Source organism: Panulirus ornatus, chromosome 9 (genome assembly GCF_036320965.1).
Source record: "Panulirus ornatus isolate Po-2019 chromosome 9, ASM3632096v1, whole genome shotgun sequence".
Taxonomy (NCBI): Eukaryota; Metazoa; Arthropoda; class Malacostraca; order Decapoda; family Palinuridae; genus Panulirus; species Panulirus ornatus.
In genome coordinates this window covers 46,652,685-46,677,237 of record NC_092232.1, presented here as the reverse complement: position 1 = coordinate 46,677,237, position 24,553 = coordinate 46,652,685, and the positions used below count along the sequence as shown (strand labels likewise).

Here is a 24,553-nt window from a genome sequence, read left to right as displayed (position 1 = left end):
ACTTGCGTGAGGAAGTAACAGGAGAGAATTGAGTGCAGAATGGAAACAGGTGAGAGCAAAGGACGTAAGGGGAGTGGGGGAGGAATGGGATGTATTTAGGGAAGCAGTGATGGTTTGTGCAAAAGATGCTTGTGGCACGAGAAGGGTGAGACGTTGGCAGATTAGAAAGGGTTGTGAGTGGTGGGATGAAGAAGTAAGATTATTAGTGAAAGAAAAGAGAGAGGCATTTGGACAATTTTTGCAGGGAAATAGAGCTAATGACTGGGAGATGTATAAAAGAAAGAGGCAGGAGGTCAAGAGAAAGGTGCAAGAGGTGAAAAAGAGGACAAATGAGAGTTGGAGTTAGAGAGTATCATTAAATTTTTGGGAGAATAAAAATATGTTTTGGAAGGAGGTAAATAAAGTGCATAAGACAAGAGAACAAATGGGAACATCAGTGGAGGGGGCTAATGGGGAGGTAATAACAAGTAGTGGTGATGTGAGAAGGGGATGGAGTGAGTATTTTGAGGGTTTGTTAAATGTGTTAGATGATAGAGTGGCAGATATAGGGTGTTTTGGTTGAGGTGGTGTGAGAAGTGAGAGGGTCAGAGAAAATGGTTTGGTAAAGAGAAGAGGCAGTGAAAGCTTTGCGGAAGATGAAAGCCGGCAAGGCAGCAGGTTTGGATAGTATTGCAGTGGAATTTATTAGAAAAGGGGGTGACTGTGTTGTTGACTGGTTGGTGAGGATATTCATTGTATGTAAGGTTCATGGTGAAGTTCCTGAGGATTGGCCGAATGCATGCATAGTGCCATTTTACAAAGGCAAAGGGGATAAAGGTGAGTGCTCAAATTACAGAGGTATAAGTTTCTTGAGTATTCCAGGGAAATCATATGGGAGGGTATTGATCAAGAGGGTCAAGGCATGTACAGAGCATCAGATTGGAGAAGAGCAGTGTGGTTTCAGAAGTGGTAGAGGATGTGTGGATCAGGTGTTTGCTTTGAAGAATGTATGTGAGAAATACTTAGAAAAGCAAATGGATTTGTATGTAGCATTTATGGACCTGGAGAAGGCATATGACAGAGTTGATAGAGATGCTCTGTGAAAGGTATTAAGAGTATATGGCGAGGGAGGCAAGTTGCTAGAAGCACGGAAAAGTTCTTATCGAGGATGTAAGGCATGTGAACGAGTAGGGGTGCATGATGTCTCCATGGTTTTTAATCTGTTTATGGATGGAGTTGTTAGGGAGGTGAATGCAAGAGTTTTGGAGAGAGGGGCAAGTATACAGTCTGTTGTGGATGAGAGGGCTTGGGAAGTGAGTCAGTTGTTGTTCGCTGATGATACACGCTAGTGGCTGATTCGGGTGAGAAACTGCAGAAGCTGGTGACTGAGTTTGGTAAAGTATGAGAACGGAGAAAGCTGAGAGCAAATGTGAATAAGAACAAGGTTATCAGGTACAGTAGGGCTGAGGGACAAGTCTATTGGGAGGTAAGTTTGAATGGAGAAAAACTGGAGGAAGTGAAGTGTTTTAGAGATCTGGGAGTGGATTTGGCAGCGGATGGAACCATGGAAGCAGGAGTGAGTCACAGGGTGGGGGAGGGGGCAAAAGTTCTGGGAGCATTGAAGAATGTGTGGGAGGTGAGAACATTATCTCTGAAAGCAAAAATGGGTATGTTTGAAGGAATTGTGATTCCAACAATGTTATATGGTTGCGAGGCGTGAGCTATAGATAGGTTATGCGGAGGAGGGTGGATGTGTTGGAAATGAGATGTTTGAGGACAATATGTGGTGTGAGGTGTTTTGATCGAGTAAGTAATGAAAGGGTAAGAGAGATATGTGGTAATAAAAAGAGTGTGGTTGAGAGAACAGAAGAGGGTGTATTGAAATGGTTTGGTCACATGGAAAGAATGAGTGAGGAAAGACTGACAAAGAGGATATGTGTCAGAGGAGGAGGGAATGAGGAGAAGTGGGAGACCAAATTGGAGGTGGAAGGATGGAGTGAAAAAGATTTTGAGTGATTGGGGCCTGAACATGCAGGAGGGTAAAACGTGTGCAAGGAATAGAGTGAATTGGAATGATGTCTTATACCGAGGTCGACGTGCTGTCAACGGATTGAACCAGGGCATGTGAAGCATCTGGGGTAAACCATGGAAAGTTTTGTGGGGCCAGGATGTGGAAAGGGAGCTGTGGTTTCGGTGCTTTATACATGACAGCTAGAGACTGAGTGTGAACGAATGTGGCCTTTGTTGTCTTTTCCTAGCGCCACCTCGCACGCGCGAGGGGGGTGTGTGGGTGACATTTCATGTGTGGCGGAGTGGCGACAGGAATGGATGAAAGCAGCAAGTATGAATAGGTGCATGTGCATTTATGTATATGTCTGTGTATGTATACGTTGAAATGTATAGGTATGTATATGAGCATGTGTGGGCGTTTATGTATATACATGTGCATGAGGGTGGGTCGGGCCATTCTTTCATCTGATTCCTTGCGCTACCTCACAGTGACAAAGGATAATAAAAAAGTGAGTCACATTGTGGGGGAGGAGCTAAAGGTTCTGAAAGCGATGAAGAATGTGTGTAAGAGAGAATGTTATCTTGGAGAGCAAAAAAGGGTATGTCTAAAGGAACAGTAGTACCAATAATATTATATGGTTGCAAGGAATGGGCTGCAGATAGGGTTGTACAAAGGAGGGTGGATGTGTTGGAAATGAAATGTTTGTGGTCAATATGTGGCGTGAGGTGATTTGATCGAGTAAGTAACGGAAAGGTGAGAGATGTGCGGTAATAAAAAAGAGTGTGGTTGAGACAAAAGAAGAGGGTGTTGAAACGGTTTGGATACATGGAGAGCATGAGAGAGGATAGATTGACAGAGAGGATGTACATGTCAGAAGTGGAGTGCACAAGGAGAGAAGGGAGACCAAATTGGTGATGGAAGGATGAAGTGAAAAAGATTTTGAATAACTGGGGCCTGAACGTGCTGGAGGGTGAAAGGTGTGCATGGAATAGAGTGAATTGGAACAATGTGGTATATTGGCTCAACATGCTCTCAGTGGACTGAATCAGGGAATCTGGGGTAAACCATGGGAAGGTCTGTGGGGCATGGACATGGATAGGGAGCCGTGGTTCCAATAAAATACACTTGGCAGCTCGTGTGCAGATGTGGCTCACTTTGTCTGTTTCCAGATGCAGGGGGTGGCAATTGGGTGTGGGAGAGGAGAAGAGAACATATATGTCATCATTTTTTCTTTTCTTTTATGCATTTGTGCTGTTTCTTGTGGGATGGGGCAGCGTTGGGAAGTAGATGACTGTCAGCACGTATGAATGTGTACATGGATATATGTGTGTGAGTCAGCTGTTGTTCACTGATGATACAGCACTGGTGGCTAATTGGGGTGAGAAACTGCAGAAGCTGGGGAATGAGTCTGGTAAAGTGAGTGAAAGGAGAAAGTTGAGAGTAAATGTGAATAAGAGCATGGTTATTAAGTTCAGTAGGGTTGAGGGTCAAGTTAACTGGGAGGTAAATTTGAATGGAGAAAAAATGGAGGAAGTGAAGTGTTTTAGCTATCTAGGAGTGGACTTAGCAGCGGATGGAACCATGAAAGCAGAAGTGAGTCACAGGGTAGGGGAAGGGGCAAAGGTTCTCGGAGCATTGAAGAACGTTATCTCGGAGAGCAAAAATGGGTACGTTTGAAGGAATAGTGGTTCTAACAATGTTATATGGTTGTGTATATGAGTGGGTAGGACATTCTTCATCTGTTTCCTTGCACTACCTTGCTGACACAGGAAACAGCGGCTAAGTATAATAATGATAATAATAATACATTATACTTAACCGCCATCTCCCACATTAGCGAGGTAGCACAAGGAAACAGATGAGGAATGGCCCAACCCACCCATATACACATGTATATACATAAACGCCCACACACACACATATACGTACATATACATTTCATCGCATACATACATATACGTACACATACATATATACACATGTACATATCCATACTTGCTGCCTTCATCCATTCCCGTCACCACCCCACACATGAAATAGCATCCCCCCCAGCAAGGCAGCGCCAGGAACAGACAAAAAAGGCCACATTCGTTCACAGTGTCTCTAGCTGTCATGTGTAATGCACCAAAACCACAGGTCCCTTTCCACATCCAGGCCCTACAGACCTTTCCATAGATTACACCCGACGCTTCACATGCCCTGGTTTTAATCCACTCGATTGGACAATCACTTGCTTACAAAATGGTGTCCTAGCTATGTCTCTTCATTGTATATCAACTGATATATTTCTTTCTTGTACCTCTCCTGATGAAGTAAATATTACACAAAAAAGCATTTGGGAACTTATCATGTTTCATTTTCCCCATGGACTCAGGTATATATATATTATTTATTTCATTATACTTTGTCGCTGTCTCCCGCGTTTGCGAGGTAGCGCAAGGAAACAGACGAAAGAAATGGCCCAACCCCCCCCATACACATGTATATACATACGTCCACACACGCAAATATACATACCTACACAGCTTTCCATGGTTTACCCCAGACGCTTCACATGCCTTGCTTCAATCCACTGACAGCACGTCAACCCCGGTATACCACATCGCTCCAATTCACTCTATTCCTTGCCCTCCTTTCACCCTCCTGCATGTTCAGGCCCCGATCACACAAAATCTTTTTCACTCCATCTTTCCACCTCCAATTTGGTCTCCCTCTTCTCCTTGTTCCCTCCACCTCCGACACATATATCCTCTTGGTCAATCTTTCCTCACTCATCCTCTCCATGTGCCCAAGCCACTTCAAAACACCCTCTTCTGCTCTCTCAACCACGCTCTTTTTATTTCCACACATCTCTCTTACCCTTACGTTACTCACTCGATCAAACCACCTCACACCACACATTGTCCTCAAACATCTCATTTCCAGCACATCCATCCTCTTGCGCACAACTCTATCCATAGCCCACGCCTCGCAACCATACAACATTGTTGGAACCACTATTCCTTCAAACATACCCATTTTTGCTTTCCGAGATAATGTTCTCGACTTCCACACATTCTTCAAGGCCCCCAGGGTTTTCGCCCCCTCTCCCACCCTATGATCCACTTCCGCTTCCATGGTTCCATCCGCTGCCAGATCCACTCCCAGATATCTAAAACACTTCACTTCCTCCAGTTTTTCTCCATTCAAACTCACCTCCACTCTTGCATATATATATATATATATATATATATATATATATATATATATATATATATATATATATATGTGTATATGAGTTTTTATCAAGGATGTAAGGCATGTGTACGTGTAGGAAGAGAGGAAAGTGATTGGTTCTCAGTGAATGTAGGTTTGCGGCAGGGGTGTGTGATGTCTCCATGGTTGTTTAATTTGTTTATGGATGGGGTTGTTAGGGAGGTAAATGCAAGAGTTTTGGAAAGAGGGGCAAGTATGAAGTCTGTTGGGGATGAGAGAGCTTGGGAAGTGAGTCAGTTGTTGTTCGCTGATGATACAGCGCTGGTGGCTGATTCATGTGAGAAACTGCAGAAGCTGGTGACTGAGTTTGGAAAAGTGTGTGGAAGAAGAAAGTTAAGAGTAAATGTGAATAAGAGCAAGGTTATTAGGTACAGTAGGGTTGAGGGTCAAGTCAATTGGGAGGTGAGTTTGAATGGAGAAAAATTGGAGGAAGTGAAGTGTTTTAGATATCTGGGAGTGGATCTGTCAGCGGATGGAACCATGGAAGCGGAAGTGGATCATAGGGTGGGGGAGGGGGCGAAAATTCTGGGGGCCTTGAAGAATGTGTGGAAGTCGAGAACATTATCTCGGAAAGCAAAAATGGGTATGTTTGAAGGAATAGTGGTTCCAACAATGTTGTATGGTTGCGAGGCGTGGGCTATGGATAGAGTTGTGCGCAGGAGGATGGATGTGCTGGAAATGAGATGTTTGAGGACAATGTGTGGTGTGAGGTGGTTTGATCGAGTGAGTAACGTAAGGGTAAGAGAGATGTGTGGAAATAAAAAGAGCGTGGTTGAGAGAGCAGAAGAGGGTGTTTTGAAGTGGTTTGGGCACATGGAGAGGATGAGTGAGGAAAGATTGACCAAGAGGATATATGTGTCGGAGGTGGAGGGAACAAGGAGAAGAGGGAGACCAAATTGGAGGTGGAAAGATGGAGTGAAAAAGATTTTGTGTGATCGGGGCCTGAACATGCAGGAGGGTGAAAGGAGGGCAAGGAATAGAGTGAATTGGAGCGGTGTGGTATACCGGGGTTGACGTGCTGTCAGTGGATTGAAGCAGGGCATGTGAAGCGTCTGGGGTAAACCATGGAAAGCTGTGTAGGTATGTATATTTGCGTGTGTGGACGTATGTATATACATGTGTATGGGGGGGGTTGGGCCATTTCTTTCGTCTGTTTCCTTGCGCTACCTCGCAAACGCGGGAGACAGCGACAAAGTATAATAATAAAAAAAAAAATATATGAGTCAGTTGTTGTTCGCTGATGATACAGCGCTGGTGGCTGATTCATGTGAGAAACTGCAGAAGCTGGTGACTGAGTTTGGTAAAGTGTGTGAAAGAAGAAAGTTAAGAGTAAATGTGAATAAAAGCAAGGTTATTAGGTACAGTAGGGTTGAGGGTCAAGTCAATTGGGAGGTAAGTTTGAATGGCAAAAAACTGGAGGAAGTAAAGTGTTTTAGATATCTGGGAGTGGATCTGGCAGCGGATGGAACCATGGAAGTGGAAGTGGATCATAGGGTGGGGGAGGGGGCGAAAATCCTGGGAGCCTTAAAGAATGTGTGGAAGTCGAGAACATTATCTCAGAAAGCAAAAATGGATATGTTTGAAGGAATAGTGGTTCCAACAATGTTGTATGGTTGCGAGGCGTGGGCTATGTATAGAGTTGTGCGCAGGAGGATGGATGTGCTGGAAATGAGATGTTTGAGGACAATGTTTGTGTGAGGTGGTTTGATCGAGTAAGTAACATAAGGGTAAGAGAGATGTGTGGAAATAAAAAGAGTGTGGTTGAGAGAGCAGAAGAGGGTGCTTTGAAATGGTTTGGGCACATGGAGAGAATGAGTGAGGAAAGATTGACCAAGAGGATATATGTGTCGGAGGTGGAGGGAATGAGGAGAAGTGGGAGACCAAATTGGAGGTGGAAAGATGGAGTGAAAAAGATTTTGTGTGATCGGAGCCTGAACATGCAGGAGGGTGAAAGGCGGGCAAGGAATAGAGTGAATTGGATCGATGTGGTATACTGGGGCTGACGTGCTGTCAATGGATTGAATCAGGGCATGTGAAGCGTCTGGGGTAAACCATGGAAAGCTGTGTAGGTATGTATATTTGCGTGTGTGGACGTATGTATATACATGTGTATGGGGGTGGGTTGGGCCATTTCTTTCATCTGTTTCCTTGCGCTACCTCGCAAATGCGGGAGACAGCGACAAAGCAAAAAAAAAAAAGAAAAAAAAAAAAAAAAAAAAAATATATATATATATATATATATATATATATATATATATATATATATATATATTGCGAGAAACTGCAGAAGCTGGTGACTGAGTTTGGTAACGTGTGTGAAAGAAGAAAGTTAAGAGTAAATGTGAATAAGAGCAAGGTTATTAGGTACAGTAGGGTTGAGGGTCAAGTCAATTGGGAGGTAAGTTTGAATGGAGAAAAACTGGAGGAAGTAAAGTGTTTTAGATATCTGGGAGTGGATCTGGCAGCGGATGGAACCATGGAAGCGGAAGTGGATCATAGGGTGGGGGAGGGGGCGAAAATCCTGGGAGCCTTGAAGAATGTGTGGAAGTCGAGAGCATTATCTCGGAAAGCAAAAATGGGTATGTTTGAAGGAATAGTGGTTCCAACAATTTTGTATGGTTGCGAGGCGTGGGTTATGGATAGAGTTGTGCGCAGGAGGGAGGATGTGCTGGAAATGAGATGTTTGAGGACAATGTGTGGTGTGAGGTGGTTTGATCGAGTAAGTAACGTAAGGGTAAGAGAGATGTGTGGAAATAAAAAGAGCGTGGTTGAGAGAGCAGAAGAGGGTGTTTTGAAATGGTTTGGGAACATGGAGAGAATGAGTGAGGAAAGATTGACCTAGAGGATATATGTGTCGGAGGTGGAGGGAACGAGGAGAAGTGGGAGACCAAATTGGAGGTGGAAAGATGGAGTGAAAAAGATTTTGTGTGATCGGGGCCTGAACATGCAGGAGGGTGAGAGGAGGGCAAGGAATAGAGTGAATTGGATCGATGTGGTATACCGGGGTTGACGTGCTGTCAGTAGATTGAATCAGGGCATGTGAAGCGTCTGGGGTAAACCATGGAAAGCTGTGTAGGTTTGTATATTTGCGTGTGTGGACGTGTATGTATATACATGTGTATGGGGGTGGGTTGGGCCATTTCTTTCGTCTGTTTCCTTGCGCTACCTCGCAAACACGGGAGACAGCGACAAAGCAAAAAAAAAAAAAAAAAAAATATATATATATATATATATATATATATATATATATATATATATATATATATATATACAGATATACAATGGCAAGTGAATCCTAATCTCTCCATACAAAATTCTAACACTGCAGAACAAAAACAATCTAAAACTATTTCAGTGTAAAGGTGAATAAGTAATTTACCAAGGATTTTACAAGATGATCAGGCAGTGCTCTTAAGCTCAATAATTATCATAACCCATATGGTATGTTCTTTAAAACTCAAAGGCCAAGTATAAAGACTTGATCAGACTAAACTTATATAAATTATACTAAGGACGAGTTGACATCACTTGCAGATGATGCACGAGATCCTACCAGAATTCTCCTAATAAAGCAAAAAAGGGTGAAGAGGATCTGCGAATATCTACAAATAAGAGAACCAAACGCCTATCAGTGGAATAAGATATTTCATCGTTCCCTCTCGGTGAAACAAACAGTTTTGATAAGGCTTCTCTTAATATCTCACTGATGCTGGCAATTCCTTCTGTACATTTACCAATCAGACTTACTTACGTTGAGTAAGGAGTTTGTGGTGTCCACCTTATCAACGTTATTATTAACATACCATCTTCTCGGAAAAGAAAGAAAAAAAAAGGCTTCATATCAAAATTAACAATCTCAAACTCCACACGCTTCCTTAAAACTACCATACCTTAATGGCTGTTCTCTGGAAGAAGTGGTTACATGTTCAACGTTGTTGGTGAGAAGTGGAGAAGTTCATACGAGCGCGGATATCCTGCACGGATAATGCACATGCGTCACACCAACACTCCACTGTTTGTTTACGTCCTGTTCAGGCATCTGCTACACACTATGAGAACAAAAACATATATCTTTTTTCTTTCAATCCATGCGAAACATTAATATATAAAGAAAAACCTTCGAAGAAAAGAGTTATGTAACTTTAATTAGATAAGGATCCTGTGAAGATTCTTTCTCAGCTTCATTCCCCCAAAGCGTTTTCTTTGTTGGGTTTGGTCGGGTTCGAGGCAGGTTGTACCTTAAAGTTACTCATCTAACAAGACGTGACCTAATTTAGCGTATTTTTATAGTTCAGGATAGTCTTGATAGAACTATATTTAAGATTAAGTAACTTTTTAAACATTCATTGCCGGCATAGTTTCATCACAATTTATTCCAATCTTCTTTAAGCAGTCATGAAAACTTGCCAAAAGTTGATATACAATTAAATCGTTCTTGTCAATTTTGAAACCAAGCCCGTTTAAAACTCGCTAAGTATCATAGTAATCTTAAGATTAATGTGTGGTTATGGTAGGAAGAGATATAATAGTTTAGATGTTATTACAGCACCATACATAATTTTTTATTTAATTAGATCAATTCCTCTAAGAGTTTTCTAATATTAAAATGTGTGAAAATCCCGGGAGTCAGATGATTTTGAGATGTTTACTGTAGGATAATACGAATTATTGGGTTTTAGTTTACATATGCGGTACTAAAGACACCTACTTTCTTCAGAAATAGTGTGTAATCTCATGATTTTGTCATAGAGATGCAATATGGAGAATGAGGTAGCACCAATATTCGAGAGGAAAGAAATATGAGTGTGCGAGTCAGCAGCGGGTGCGCGATCCAATCGCTCCACGGGCACTTAGCGCACGCCCTACACCGGGGAGAAGGAGGCTGTTAGCAGATAATGGTGAAGGTTCTCGTAAAGAAAAGCACTCTAACTATGTGTTCAACTAATCGTTGGTAGGTTGATACAAAAATTATGTTTGATTTGGCAAGGGTGGTTGAAAGGTACCGCTCTCTTAACGTATTGAAAATCATAGCAAACCATTTTGATTCTTGGTAAAATGCTTTTAGGATCATAAGTTTATTTAGTTTGATATCTTGCTTTTCATCCCTGCAAGTGGATAGGTTGGAGGAAAGGGAAATTTAGGTAGAATAACGGAATTGAAGGAAAGCTATCAAATATAGATACGAAAACCAAACGTGTTCTGGTGGTAGATGTGTACATACTTCATCATTTTCAGTGCTGTTTCATCATTAATGTCATCTTATATTTTAGTTTTGTGTGGGTGCAATAACAGAGATGAGCTCAGTTCAGTTTAGTTGTACATTGGGAGGCTTTGCCTTATCATAGGACCCTCCCTGTATGTCTTATTTACTGGCACTGGACTGCAACATTTTCTGGTCTTTGGTGTAAACATATTATTTCCAATATATTCAGTAATTTCTCTCTTTGCTCTTTCTTTTCTTTGAATATCAATATATATGTGTGGTATCAAGTCTTTAATATTCTTTATCCTTTATCTGTTTTTGGTTGGCTATATCTGGTTACTCTAATATTGTTTCTTGCCTTCTTTATTTTGTTGTGCTGAGAGTACCACAAAATGAAGTGATATATTTTGTCACTTTTCCGTAACAGTCACAGGTCATGTCTACTGAAAAAGCAAACTATTTGCTCTTCAAAGGAATATGGTAATGTATACTGATATGTTATGATAGAGTGTTTCTCCAGATTTTGAATATCTCTTCCTGCTTCTATAAATCGTTAAATATCATGCAGTTTCTATCTCCCTTCGACAGTTTCAAGTATACCATTTCTTTATTTTTATGTTTATTTTGGGCCATTTAATTTTCTTCAAATTATTATACTTTATTCCTGCCTCTCAGAGGTTGTATTTCACTGCTTTTATGCATTATTCATTCCCTCCATTATCATTTCTTGTATTAATCTTCCTAGAGTTTCATGTTTGTTTTCTTTTATGGTAGAGTATATCGTAGATGATGGAGGATAAATGAGAATATGGTAAAATGATGGGATGCCTGGGATAGATTGATGTTGTATACAAGGGGAATAGGAAGTGATTGGGGGAACCCCTGAAAAGGTTTCTGGCATTTGGCTGTGGATAAGAGGCTCTGGTTTCATTACATTATACACGACAGCCAGAGTGTGAGTGTGATTGTTTGAGGCTATTCTTGGATTCTTGATTCTAGCTCATTTGTGGGAAACAGCAAACTAGTATGAAAAGAAAGATAAAACACAGATGTCTAGGCCATTGAGATAAGTGAATTTTTTAAGTCATGATATCTTATTCTGCATATGATGTACTGTGCCAAAATGCTCACCTTGTCTTCAAAAATGAATGAAATGGAAAATTCACATTTAGAACAGATTTTGAATTAGCAAAAACAGTAATGAAAAACCCTTTTGTCTAGCACTCACCAGTCATTTTGTCAGTGCATCTTTTTTGTATTGGATTTCACTTAATATTCATGCATTACGAGAAGCCTCGTAGTACTTACCGAAGTGAATGACGCACTTTAATCAGTTGCTCATAAGTGTGTACAATTGTTTTGTGGCTGTGATTATTTTTTGGTATTACATTGTGTTTATCAGTTTGTTTGGAAATTAATGCTCTGTAATACCAACACACCAAATAGTGAATTGTATATCAACATAAACATTGTCACAAGTTTGTTGAGATGCTTACTGCTCTGCTACTAGAGCGTAAATGTTCAGAATGATTTTAGATTTTTTATGTGTTTGTTTTTACAGATTTTTTTGTGTTTATTTCTAAACATATGATTGCTATATAGTATTATTGTATACATCAAATGATTGAATCTTATACCATCACCATTGCACAGCAAGTTCATTGAAAGGTGTAGTGCTGCCAACAAGTAAATCTTTCCAAACAGTCCTACAGGAAATAAAAAGACATAGGCGGCAAGCTTTTGTATATTCCTCAGTACATCTTCAGGGCAACTGAACAGAAGATATCTCGAGAAATAGACGAAAGTTTGGTATCTTAGTCTTTTTGTTTTCTGTGGGTTTTATGATGAGTATGAATTTGCGGTACTGTTCTTAGTCTAAAAGTATTTTTATTAGCATTTGTTTCTGAATGATTATAATGCAACATTACATACACTATATAGTATATCTTCTTCCAATATCACCATTATTAAGCAAGTTTGTTAATTTCAAACATCAATATTTATTACTAGTGTGAGGTGTGAGAAGAAAGTGCCACTGAAGTGGAGATGTGTTGTCAGGCCAGAAAATCTGTTGGAAAGGTTGGCTTGGACTCCTTTGCATAGCTCTCACCTGTAGACTCAAAATGGACAACTGGAAAATAGATTTTTATAGAATTTTTGAAAGCTTTTGACATTTCACATCTAATATACATCAGCATAAGTACAATATTCTGGAACACACTTTTAGACATCCAAATGGGATTGTTGATAGTCGTTTTGCTGTGCCGAAATTGGCCACAATAAAATTGTCCAGTACACTTTCAAACTTTGTTCAGGTTTAAACTAAATTTCCCTCATTTTGGTCCTCATTGGGACTGCTGTTATTTTTTTATGGATTACTGAATAGATTTATGGAGAAAAGCCTACTAACAGGTTCAGAAGCAGCTAAGAAAATTTGAATTAATTCCTACATTACATTAAGACTCAGCTAAAAGTAAAGAGTAAGGATTAATCCCTGTTTCTTCATAGTCTGTAAGCATAGGGGAATGCGTCACACTTGGGATGTGATTTTTATCATCTGGCTGAATTTGATTGAGTCATTTAAGGTCATTTTATCTGGAAGTATTTTTGGAGTTTTGATTTTCATGAATTCTTTTCGAGTATTCAAAATTTAGTTTTATAATGCTATGAAAAAGCACCACAAAAATTTAACATCACATTGATAGATGAATGCAAGAGTTTTGGAAAGAGGGGCAAGAATGAAGTCTGTTGTGGATGAGAGAGCTTGGGAAGTGAGTCAGTTGTTGTTCGCTGATGATACAGCGCTGGTGGCTGATTCATGTGAGAAACTGCAGAAACTGGTGACTGAGTTTGGTAAAGTGTGTGAAAGAAGAAAGTTAAGAATAAATGTGAATAAGAGCAAGGTTATTAGGTACAGTAGGGTTGAGGGTCAAGTCAATTGGGAGGTAAGTTTGAATGGAGAAAAACTGGAGGAAGTAAAGTGTTTTAGATATCTGGGAGTGGATCTAGCAGCGGATGGAACCATGGAAGTGGAAGTGAATCATAGGGTGGGGGAGGGGGCGAAAATCCTGGGAGCCTTGAAGAATGTGTGGAAGTCGAGAGCATTATCTCGGAAAGCAAAAATGGGTATGTTTGAAGGAATAGTGGTTCCAACAATGTTGTATGGTTGCGAGGCATGGGCTATGGATAGAGTTGTGCACAGGAGGGTGGATGTACTGGAAATGAGATGTTTGAGGACAATGTGTGGTGTGAGGTGGTTTGATCGAGTAAGTAATGTAAGGGTAAGAGAGATGTGTGGAAATAAAAAGAGCGTAGTTGAGAGAGCAGAAGAGGGTGTTTTGAAATGGTTTGGGCACTTGGAGAGAATGAGTGAGGAAAGATTGACCAAGAGGATATATGTGTCGGAGGTGGAGGGAATGAGGAGAAGTGGGAGACCAAATTGGAGGTGGAAAGATGGAGTGAAAAAGATTTTGAGTGATCGGGGCCTGAACATGCAGGAGGGTGAAAGGCGGGCAAGGAATAGAGTGAATTGGATCGATGTGGTATACCGGGGTTGACGTGCTGTCAGTGGATTGAATCAGGGCATGTGAAGCGTCTGGGGTAAACCATGGAAAGCTGTGTGGGGCCTGGATGTGGAAAGGGAGCTGTGGTTTCGGGCATTATTGCATGACAGCTAGAGACTGAGTGTGAACGAATGAGGCCTTTGTCGTCTTTTCCTAGCGCTACCTCGCACACATGAGGGGGGAGGGGGATGGTATTCCATGTGTGGTGAGGTAGCGATGGGAATGAATAAAGGCAGACAGTGTGAATTGTGTGCATGTGTATATATGTATGTGTCTGTGTGTGTATATATATGTGTACATTGAGATGTATAGGTATATATATTTGCGTGTGTGGACGTGTGTGAATATACATGTGTATGGGGGTGGGTTGGGCCATTTCTTTCGTCTGTTTCCTTGCGCTACCTCGCAAACGCGGGAGACAGTGACAAAGCAAAATAATATAATAATGATGATAGATGAATATAAAACCAACTCTGGATAAACAAAAGATGTATAACCTATGGCCAGCATGTTGATCTAGATGCAAGGAAAGCCTTTACGAGACTGGTATGAGATTTAGTAGAAAGAAGTGTAGCAATATCAAAGGATAGTTGGCAGTATCAGGTTAAGTCCCACTACCTATAATGTGAGTAGGGTTGAGGTTTGTAATACCTGAAGTAATCTTCTTAGTGGCAGCTACTGCACAAACAATGAAAATAGATTCTGAAAATTTTCCTTTGAAGACAACATTTGACTTAGCTGTATGAAATTGAGAGTGCTTCAATCCACACTTTTGTATTTACTGTGGATGTAAAAAAAGTAGCTGATTTTTTTGGGCAATAGTTAATTGCTGTTCCCTAGTGCCCAAGTTGCTACATTATTGATACGATATAGTGCAATGTGATATTATGACCTTTATGTAGCTTAGACACCTAAATTACACCATTTTTTTCATTGCAGCACTAATTGTTTTGATATAACATGAACCCAGCTTTCCATGTGCCTCTGGGTACCTCATCATATGCCACAATAGTCTCTGTGTCAGTTCTCTGCTAGCATTCAAAGAGTAAGGATACACTGTTTGCCATTCACATATTTCTACACTTTTGCCCACTGGAACTAGTCATTCCTATGCCAAAGCATCAAGCAAATGCTCCTGTTACAGCTGAACCTGTTCAGAATGCTGAATGAACTTGAGTTCAGGTTTTCAACTTGAGCAGTTGTTCACTGTTATGATGTTACTGATAGTAGCAACTGTACCATTAAAATGGAAAATCTATTAAGAAAGTCTTTTTCTCAGCTTTCTGTTTCAATGATGGTAATGCATCTCTGGCAGCTGATGTGCGAAGATGGAGGGTGCCATGAAAATCTGGGTGCAAGAAATGTAGATGCAAGAGTTTTGTACGTCTAGGCATATGAATAAAAGTAAAGCCATTGAATGCAAGAGGAGTTGATGTAAAAAGAAGGTGAGCTAGTCAGTGAAGGTAAATTTACCTCTAGCTAGGGCTGGCTTCATCATTTAATTTAGACTTGGCAGCCTCAAAAGATGTGACTCTGGCAGGTGAGGCTGTAATTACTGATAAAGAGGCTTCAGAGTAAACAAAAGTGCAACTGCAGAAAGTTATAGAGAATAATGGTTACACACCAGATCAATTATGGATCAGTGTCAGACCTGAAATTGATAGTAACCAATTTACCAGGTCTGTGTTTGATTTTTTTTTGATATTTTGCAAGCGTTGTTTTGTGTCTTTTAAGGTTTTGTGATTTGGTTATAAAGCTTCCTCTATTGTTTGTCATTTTGGAATACATAATTCATCAGTTATTTGTTTCCTGTGCATCAACATTTTATTGTATGGGCATAAGCATATGATACCACTCATACAATTCAACATAACATCTAACCATGTGTTTTATATATTCATCACAGTTATCACTGTCTGTTTCATGGCCACATTAATTGCAGTAAGGATTACATAGACCAATGAATTTGATTTTCATTTAGCGCTGATATCTTTGACACTGTTTTCTGTCGATAGAAAACTTCTTGGTGTGTTACCATAATCAATCATACTACACTTGTGTTTTGATTTGGCATTTATTCTCATTTGGGCTTTAAGTTCAGTCTGAATTGACTTCTTTTCCTGATTAACAGTGGTTTTGTTTTTAACCCCCTCTCACCATCTATGTATTTACTTTCATTTAGTTAGCAAAATGGAAGAAGCACTCCATTAAATCTATATAGGGGTTGAGAAGGGATAGTCCCTATTACAGTGCTTTTCTAGTAACATTCTACTCTCAGTCACTTAAATCCCAGGGGATTTGTTTTTGGTTGATGCAAATAGAATGAAGCAGCATAGGTGGTTTGAGTTACAGCCAAATTTACCTTCCCATCAACCATTATCATTTATTTATATTCTATAATACTTTGTCGCTGTCTCCCGCATTAGCGAGGTAGCGCAAGGAAACAGACGAAAGAATGGCCCAACCCACCCACATAGACATTTATATACATACACATCCTCACACGCACATATACATACCTATACAACACAACTTATACATATATATATATACACACACAGACATATACATGTATGCACATGTGCATAATTCATACTGTCTGATCTTATTCATTCCCGTCGCCACCCCGCCTACACATGAAACGAAAACCCCCTCCCCCACATATGTGCGAGGTAACGCTAGGAAAAGACAACAAAGGCCACTTTCATTCTCACTCAGTCTCTAGCTGTCATGTATAATGCACCGAAACCACAACTCCCTTTCCACATCCAGGCCCCACAGAACTTTCCATGGTTTACCCCAGACGTTGCACATACCCTGGTTCAATCCCTTGACAGCACGTCGACCCTGGTATACCACATCGTTCCAAGTCACTCTATTCCTTGTACACCTTTCACCCTCCTGCATGTTGAGGCTCCGATTACTCAAAATCTTTTTCACTCCATTTTTCCACCTCCAATTTGGGCTCCCACTTCTTGTTCCTTCCACATCTGACACATATATCCTCTTTGTCAATCTTTCCTCACTCATTCTCTCCATGTGACCAAACCATTTCAAAACACCCTCTTTTGCTCTCTCAACCACACTCTTTTTATTACCACACATCTCTTTTACCCTTTCATTACTTACTCGATCAAACCATCTCACACCACATATTGTCCTCAGACATCTCATTTCCAGCACATCCACCCTCCTCCGCACAACTCTATCTATAGCCCACGCCTCGCAACCATATAACATTGATGGAACCACTAATCCTTCAAACATACCCATTTTTGCTTTCCAAGATAACGTTCTCGACTTCCACACATTTTTCAGTGCTCCCAGTGGTGACTTCTCATTCTCTCCACCTCTGACAGATATCCGCTTTGTCAATCTTTCCTCACTCATTCTCTCCATGTGGCCAAACCATTTCAAAACACCCTCTGTTGCTCTCTCAACCACACTCTTTTTACTACCACACATCTCTCTTACCCTTTCATTACTTACTCGATCAAACCACCTCACACCACATATTGTCCTCAGACATCTCATTTCCAGCACATCCACCCTCCTCCGCACAACTTTATTTATAGCCCACGCTTCGCAACCGTATAACGTTGATGGAACAACTATTCCTTCATACATACCCATTTTTGCTTTCCAAGATGATTCACTTCCGCTTCCATGGTTACATCCGCTGCCAAATCCATTCCCAGATATCTAAAACACTTCACTTCCTCCAGTTTTTCTCCAATCAAACTTACCTCCCAATTGACTTGTCCCTCAACCCTGCTGTACCTAATAACCTTGTTCTTATTCACATTTACTCTCAGCTTTCTTTTATACATCTCCCAGTCATTTGCATTATTTCTCTGCAAAAATCATCCAAATACCTCTCTCTTCTCTTTCACTAACAATCTTACTTCTTCATCCCACCACTCACTACCCTTTCTAATCTGCCCACCTCCCATGCTTCTCATGCTACAAGCATCTTTTGCACAACCCATCACTGCTTCCCTAAAAACATCCCATTCCTCCCCCCACTCCCCTTACGTCCTTTGTTCGCACCTTTCTCCATTCTGTACTCAGTCTCTCCTGGTACTTCCTCACACAAGTGTCCTTCCCAAGCTCACTTACTCTCACCACTCTCTTCACCCCAACATTCTCTCTTCTTTTTTGAAAACCTCTAAAAATCTTCACCTTCGCCTCCACAAGATAATGATCAGACATCCCTCCAGTTGCACTTCTCAGCACATTAACATCCAAAAGTCTCTCTTTCGCGTGCCTATCAATTAACATGTAATCCAATAACGCTCTCTAGCCATCTCTCCTACTTACATACGTATACTTATGTATATCTCTCTTTTTAAATCAGGTATTACCAATCACCAGTCCTTTTGCAGCACATGAATCCACAAGCTCTTCACCATTTCCATTTACAACACTGAACATCCCATGTACACCAATTATTCCCTCAATTGCCACATTACTCACCTTTGCATTCAAATCACCCATCACTATAACCCGGTCTCGTGCATCAAAACTACTAACACACTCACTCAGCTGCTCCCAAAACACTTGCCTCTCATGATCTTTCTTCTCATGCCCAGGTGCATATGCACCAATAATCACCCATCTCTCTCCATCCACTTTCAGTTTTACCCATATCAATCTAGAGTTTACTTTCTTACACTCTATGACACACTCCCACCACTCCTGTTTCAGGAGTAGTGCTACTCCTTCCCTTGCTCTTGTCCTCTCACCAACCCCTGACTTTACTCCCAAGACATTCCCAAACCACTCTTCCCATTTACCCTTGAGCTTTGTTTCACTCAGAGCCAAAATATCCAGGTTCCTTTCCTCAAACATACTGCCTATCTCTCCTTTTTTCTCATCTTGTTTACATCCACACACATTTAGACACCCCAATCTGAGCCTTTGAGGAGGATGAGCACTCCCCGCATGACTCCCTCTTCTGTTTCCTCATTTAGAAAGTTAAAATACAAGGAGGGGAGGGCTTCTAGCCCCCCGCTCCCATCCCCTTTAGTTGCCTTCTATGACACATGAGGAATGCGTTGGAAGTATTGTTTTTCCCTATCCCCAGGGATGATAAATAAGTAGATGATAATTTCTTTTGTCTGTGAGTGATGACTTGATCATTGCTGAGGTTCCTGCATAGTCAAGCAGGCTTAAATCCAGTGTCAGAAATGTATTTCGGCATCTATGTAACTTTAGATACTTAAGGAAGAATAATTTTCCAAATCATGTCCTCACAAGTGTAGACCTTAGTGTAGGGGGTAAGAAATTTCTCTCTTTCTCTCTCTCTCTCTCTCTCTCTCTCTCTTGACATCATTCTTAGACTAAAATCCACATCAAGGCTGGGCCGTAATTGAAATAGATAGAGGATAACGAAAGGAAAACAGAAGAGACAAGTGAAAGTATTTACAAATTTAGTGGAAGTGAAAAACCTGTTTTAAGATGTGCAAGGTCATAATTGTTGGAAGAGACATGAGAGAGTAGAGTTCCAGTGCTTTGAAGTGTAGGGAAAGCAACAGTTATGTAAACCACTTGGTGTTGTTACTCAACATCATTGTTTCCAGTCTTTTCTACTTCACATAAAAAGTGTGCAATTGGATTATTCGATCGATTAATAATATTTGAAAGATGCTTGGATTGTTAGTTGAAAATGAGTAATAAGACTTTGAAGAGTAATGACTGAACTGCATCCAGGCTGAAATGATTTAGTGGACCATTTTGTATATATTGAGTGCGTAACTGCATAACTAACAGTTTTCATAGTTCTTTACAGTTTGTGCAACCATTGAATCACTACTGAATGCCACTGACAGCTATGTAATAATGTTGGGCCGTAAGCAGAGTCTTCGAGGAGACAACATCCTTGCTGAGTATGGACCAGAAGAAACGCTGAATGAAAGCTCAGAGATTGAATGGGCAAATAAGGTAAATATGCCAACAAGTGTGAAGAGTTTTTTATATTCAAGCCGATTTGGGCATTCCTGGTATTTAGCATATACAAATTGGCAGTATATTTGTAAATGTTCAATATTTAATCATAGGCAAGCTGGTACTGAATAAGTGTTGTTTCACATAGTAAATCAGGGCCTCATTTCTGTTATGTTTATAGATTAGGCTTTGAGTGATAAGTGCTGTCCTTATCAACAGGAAGCCTATACATTTTGAAGGTACTACATGCTTATAGTTCACGGTACTCTTCATCATTGATTAATCATTTATATGTATTTTGTTTGGATAGTATGTTAATATTCAATGATTATAGTTTTTATTTTGTTAGGATAGTTTGCTGGTATTCAATGATTATAGTTATTTGAGTTTGGTACGAGTGCAGTTCATACTCTCTCTTTGTTTAGATGCTCATATCATACATTTTGTACAACAACAGAAGTAGATGGCACTTTAATAAAGACTGATTTGCTAATTCCGGGTCTAGTTAGTGTTTTAGGGTTAGGATTTACACACATTGACATCTTAGGGAAATAGAGACTTAAAGTTCACACTCCAAGGAAAAGAGCATATTTCAAGGGGACATTTCTTCAGTAAAGAATGGAAAAAAAATATATGGATATAGATAGATGTTTCTTTCCCATGGCTTTAAAAATCATAGTATGGTGTAATTCAGCCTCTATTTAGACTAAGGAGATGCTTATGGGTGCAGAGTCTATCCCAGGAGGGCTTATACATAGATATTGTCTGATAATTTCAGGAGGCTGATATCCTGCCACAGTACATAATCATTGCTACCACTAACCACGAGCTAATCAGCATATGTTGACAGGGATTTTTTCCATGTGAAGCCTCCCTTACTGGAAGCCTATTTTCTTCTATATCTCTGATTCCTGTTCCCTTCTGGAACTTTCTGAAGGGTATGGCCATGGGAATAGAGTCTCCATAACTGGTGAATTCAAGTGTCACTTCTTAGCCTTTAGTGCCTCTTTTTTAACAGACCTCTGGCAGAGGGAAGTCTAGTGCAGTGTTTGCAGAGGTTCCTACCTAATGTTCCTGCTGACTACTTTTAACTAATGGTCCTGCCCTAATGTTTTTACCGACTACTTCCTGTTGCACCTGCCTACTTCTTCTCTTTATTGCTCCTAACACTTTGCCAAAAGGCAGAGCTAGCATATAGCTCTCACCAAAGAGTTATGAAGAATGAGCTGTGTGAGTTAAGTGTTGTGAAATGTTATGTGTGACAGGGAGAGATAGTATGTTTGTGGACAGAATGCCAGTAGTCCATGTTTGGTTGAGGCAGAAAGAAAAGGCAGCTACTTGGGTTAGAGGAGATTAAGATAAAGATGACAGAAGGCAGCAACTCATGAATTAAATCCAGTAGGAGACTTCAGAAGTGACAGCATATTCTGCATAATTCAAACTGTAGATGGTAGCTGAAGATTTCTTTAGGGAGGACCAGAACATTTCCTTAGGGGTTCCATGACCATCTCTGGCACCCACTCCTAAATCTTAGTAAAATGATACCAATGTAGAGATTACTAGTTTTAGAGTATAATTCCTCCATTCTGAAATTAGGTGAGTATATTTATAGAATTTTGCAAAGTGAATATTAGAGCCTCCTAGATCATCAGAAGTAGAGAAGTATTGTTCAGGTCAAGGGTGATTGGTATAATTCATTAACAGAAATATTTTTTTGTTTTTTTAGTAGGAGCCCTTGGGTCATAGTGTTCTTGTCTGTAACATTAATGCATCAAGAAATAAAGAATGATTAATTTTCAGAGATGGATACGTTGGCTCCTTCGGATATGTTCTTTGGTCTCTTTGGTGTCAGTGTCTGCAAACACACCAAGTTCCAAAGAATTATATCCCAGTTTAAAGTATATCACCTTCTGCTCGGATCTAGTGATAACGTTTTTCTTCTCTGTGGAAATGGTTGCCAAGATGCAAGCAAGAGGCATATTAAAGGTTGGTTCTGGTAAAGTTGTAGTTCTAACTGATTTTGAAAAATTTCAGGTACCCTGTAGTTAGGTAATTTTTTGCATAAAGTTCATGTTAAAAAAGTAATAATTTTCATGGATTACTCGTGGATGTTCTTTTTTTTTTTCTTTTTTGCAGTACTAGCATTCTTCCAAAAGAGTTTTCTGATACTTGTTCACCCCAATTCTCATTTGCCCTCTTTTTAAACCCTTACACCTTCCTCTGGACCTCCTGCCATCTTCTCTCTTTCATCCTCCATTCATTTGCATTCCTTCCCTGTGAGTACCATCATACACCTCTCTTTTTTCTTTCACTAGCAACTTCACTTTGTCATCCCACCATTTACTACCCTTTCTCACATGCCTGCCTCACACCTTCCACATACCACACTTCTATCACACATGCTGGCACTACTTCCCTAAATATCTACCATTTCCCCTTCTACACTTAATCTCATGATAATTATTCATACTGCTCTTTTCCAAGTTCACTTAATTTCACCATCCTCTTATCACCCATGTCATTTTCTCTTCCCAAAAACCCTTCACAGAACTTCACCCTTGCCTCCACCATACACATAATGAGACAACCTTCAGCTCTCTCTCTCAGCACATTTATATCCAAGTCCATCTTTTGCATGCCTATCAATTAGTATGTATTATAGCAATTCCAGCTCACCAACTTTCCTGCTCACATAGATATACTTGTGTAACCCACTCTTTTTCAACAAAATATCTCCATTCACTGGCATTTTTTCCACAAGCTGTTCATTATTACCATTCACCTGACTGAGTGCCCCATGCCCTCCAATCTTACCCCCAGCTGCCACATTACTAACCTCTGCATTTAATCATGCATCACTAGTGCTTGGTGTCTTGCATAAAAATGGCTAACACACTCAGCTGCTCCCAAAACACTTGCCTCTAATCATCTTTCTTCTCATGGCTAGGTGTATACACACTCATAATCACCCATCTCTCAAAATCCACTTTCATTTTTCCCACAGCATTCTGAGGCTAACATCCTTACACTCTTTCACACATCCCCACAGCTCCTGCTTCAGCTGTAGTGCTACCCTTTCTGTAGTTTTTGCTCTCGCACCAACCCTAGACTTTACCCCTTATATATTTCCAAATCATTCTTCCCCTTAACCCTTGAGCTTTGTTTCAATCAGAGCCAGAACATTCAGGTTCGTTTCCTCAAACATATTACCCATTCAGACAGCCTGGCCTTAACCTTTGAGGAAATAAGCACTCCTTGCTTAGCTCCTGTTGTTCCATCTTTTAGAAACTGAAATGTAAAAAGGAAACTAAGCCAGGTAACCAGTTTAAGGACGAACGCCTTGAGCTGGATGAGCAGCTGTGTTGATAGTGCGCATATCTTGAAATTGCATAAATTTCTCTTTGAATATTTTACAGAGATCATGAAGCACTGTTCTAATTTTCCACAATAAGCTGCTTGTTTTATGTAGAATGTAGGAGCCCTAAGATGTTGAAGAAAGTGATCTTGAGGCATACTTTTCTTGAAAAACTTCAGCTCGAACATCTCATTGCTGGTCCAATATTCTTATATTTCATCCTTTTTGTTTTGGGCCATCATCATTGCCATACACAAAAAACTTACACATTTCATCTCGTTTGGTATGAGTGAACTTGGACAGTCTGATTCTTGGAGATGTTACATGTATTTCCTTTACAAACATGTATTACCAGTTTGTTTCACTTTTTAACATGTCCATGAGTTCACTATCAAGATACTTTGAGAAATTGTCGAGCTCCTCAGAATTCTCTCTACCCGACCAAGTACCTGTTATACCTGAATTACCTCTTATCAAAAAAAATTTGTTGGGGTGAAGTTGGCAACATCTGTCTGTGCCTATGAGGCAGATTGCAGTTATAATAAAGCACCATCCCTTGTCACTCTGGGACTAGTCTCATCTTCACCTTCACTTGCTTTGTTCTTCTGCACCATGAAAACTATGTCACTCTTTTAAACTGTCTAGGTCAAGCATATCTATTAAGTTGTTGTACTGTACACTTTGGCATTGTGATGATTATTGGCCACATGAGTGGGAAAAAATATGGACTGATGTATGGAAATACACCCTGAAATGCCAGTAAGTGAACTGTAGATGATTAACACCCTTGCAGACATTCTATAAATGATATCCCATGTATGGGATACTCACAGTCACCTCCTGGAGGCAAAGCTTGCTGCATATGGGACATCAGAAGTCAATTGATTAAGATATGAATAGTAAATAAGGATGTCTTTTAATGGAAGCTACGATGTTGCTGCCATATGGACCATTTTGTGTGGAAACTGCAGTTTATGTAGGCATATGATTACTCCACACTGATGATGACATTAGTGTTTCTTGATGGTGATACTGGTGATAATCACATTATTGATTTTTTTCATACTTGCTGGCCGTTTCCCACCTTAACAAGTTAGCATCAGGAACAGACAACTGATCCTTTTAAGAATATTTGGCTTCTTTTCAGTTTGTGCCTTTAGATAGTGATGATGCTTATGGAAAAATTAGTGGTAAATATCTATTTTTGAGTGATAATTCAATGTAGACTTATGCAGATTCTG

The 24,553-nt window shown here is 40.2% G+C and overlaps 2 protein-coding genes across 4 annotated transcripts in view; one reads left to right on the top strand and one right to left on the bottom strand.

Annotated features, from left to right (window-relative positions):
• Positions 1-9,443, bottom strand: part of Shark (SH2 ankyrin repeat kinase) — a 192,047-nt gene extending 182,604 nt beyond the window's left edge. For all 3 annotated transcript variants that reach the window (XM_071665126.1, XM_071665127.1, XM_071665129.1), the window contains exon 1: positions 9,136-9,443. The gene's annotated coding sequence lies outside the window, so the exon portion shown is untranslated. The remainder of the gene's footprint in view (positions 1-9,135) is intronic.
• A 438-nt stretch (positions 9,444-9,881) lies between these two features.
• na (sodium leak channel non-selective protein na) overlaps positions 9,882-24,553 on the top strand; it is a 175,986-nt gene continuing 161,314 nt past the window's right edge. The window contains exons 1-3 of the mRNA XM_071665125.1: positions 9,882-10,196; positions 19,793-19,954; positions 21,758-21,943. Of these exons, the coding sequence (XP_071521226.1) occupies positions 19,853-19,954; positions 21,758-21,943 (288 nt within the window). The 5' untranslated portion in view covers positions 9,882-10,196; positions 19,793-19,852. The remainder of the gene's footprint in view (positions 10,197-19,792; positions 19,955-21,757; positions 21,944-24,553) is intronic.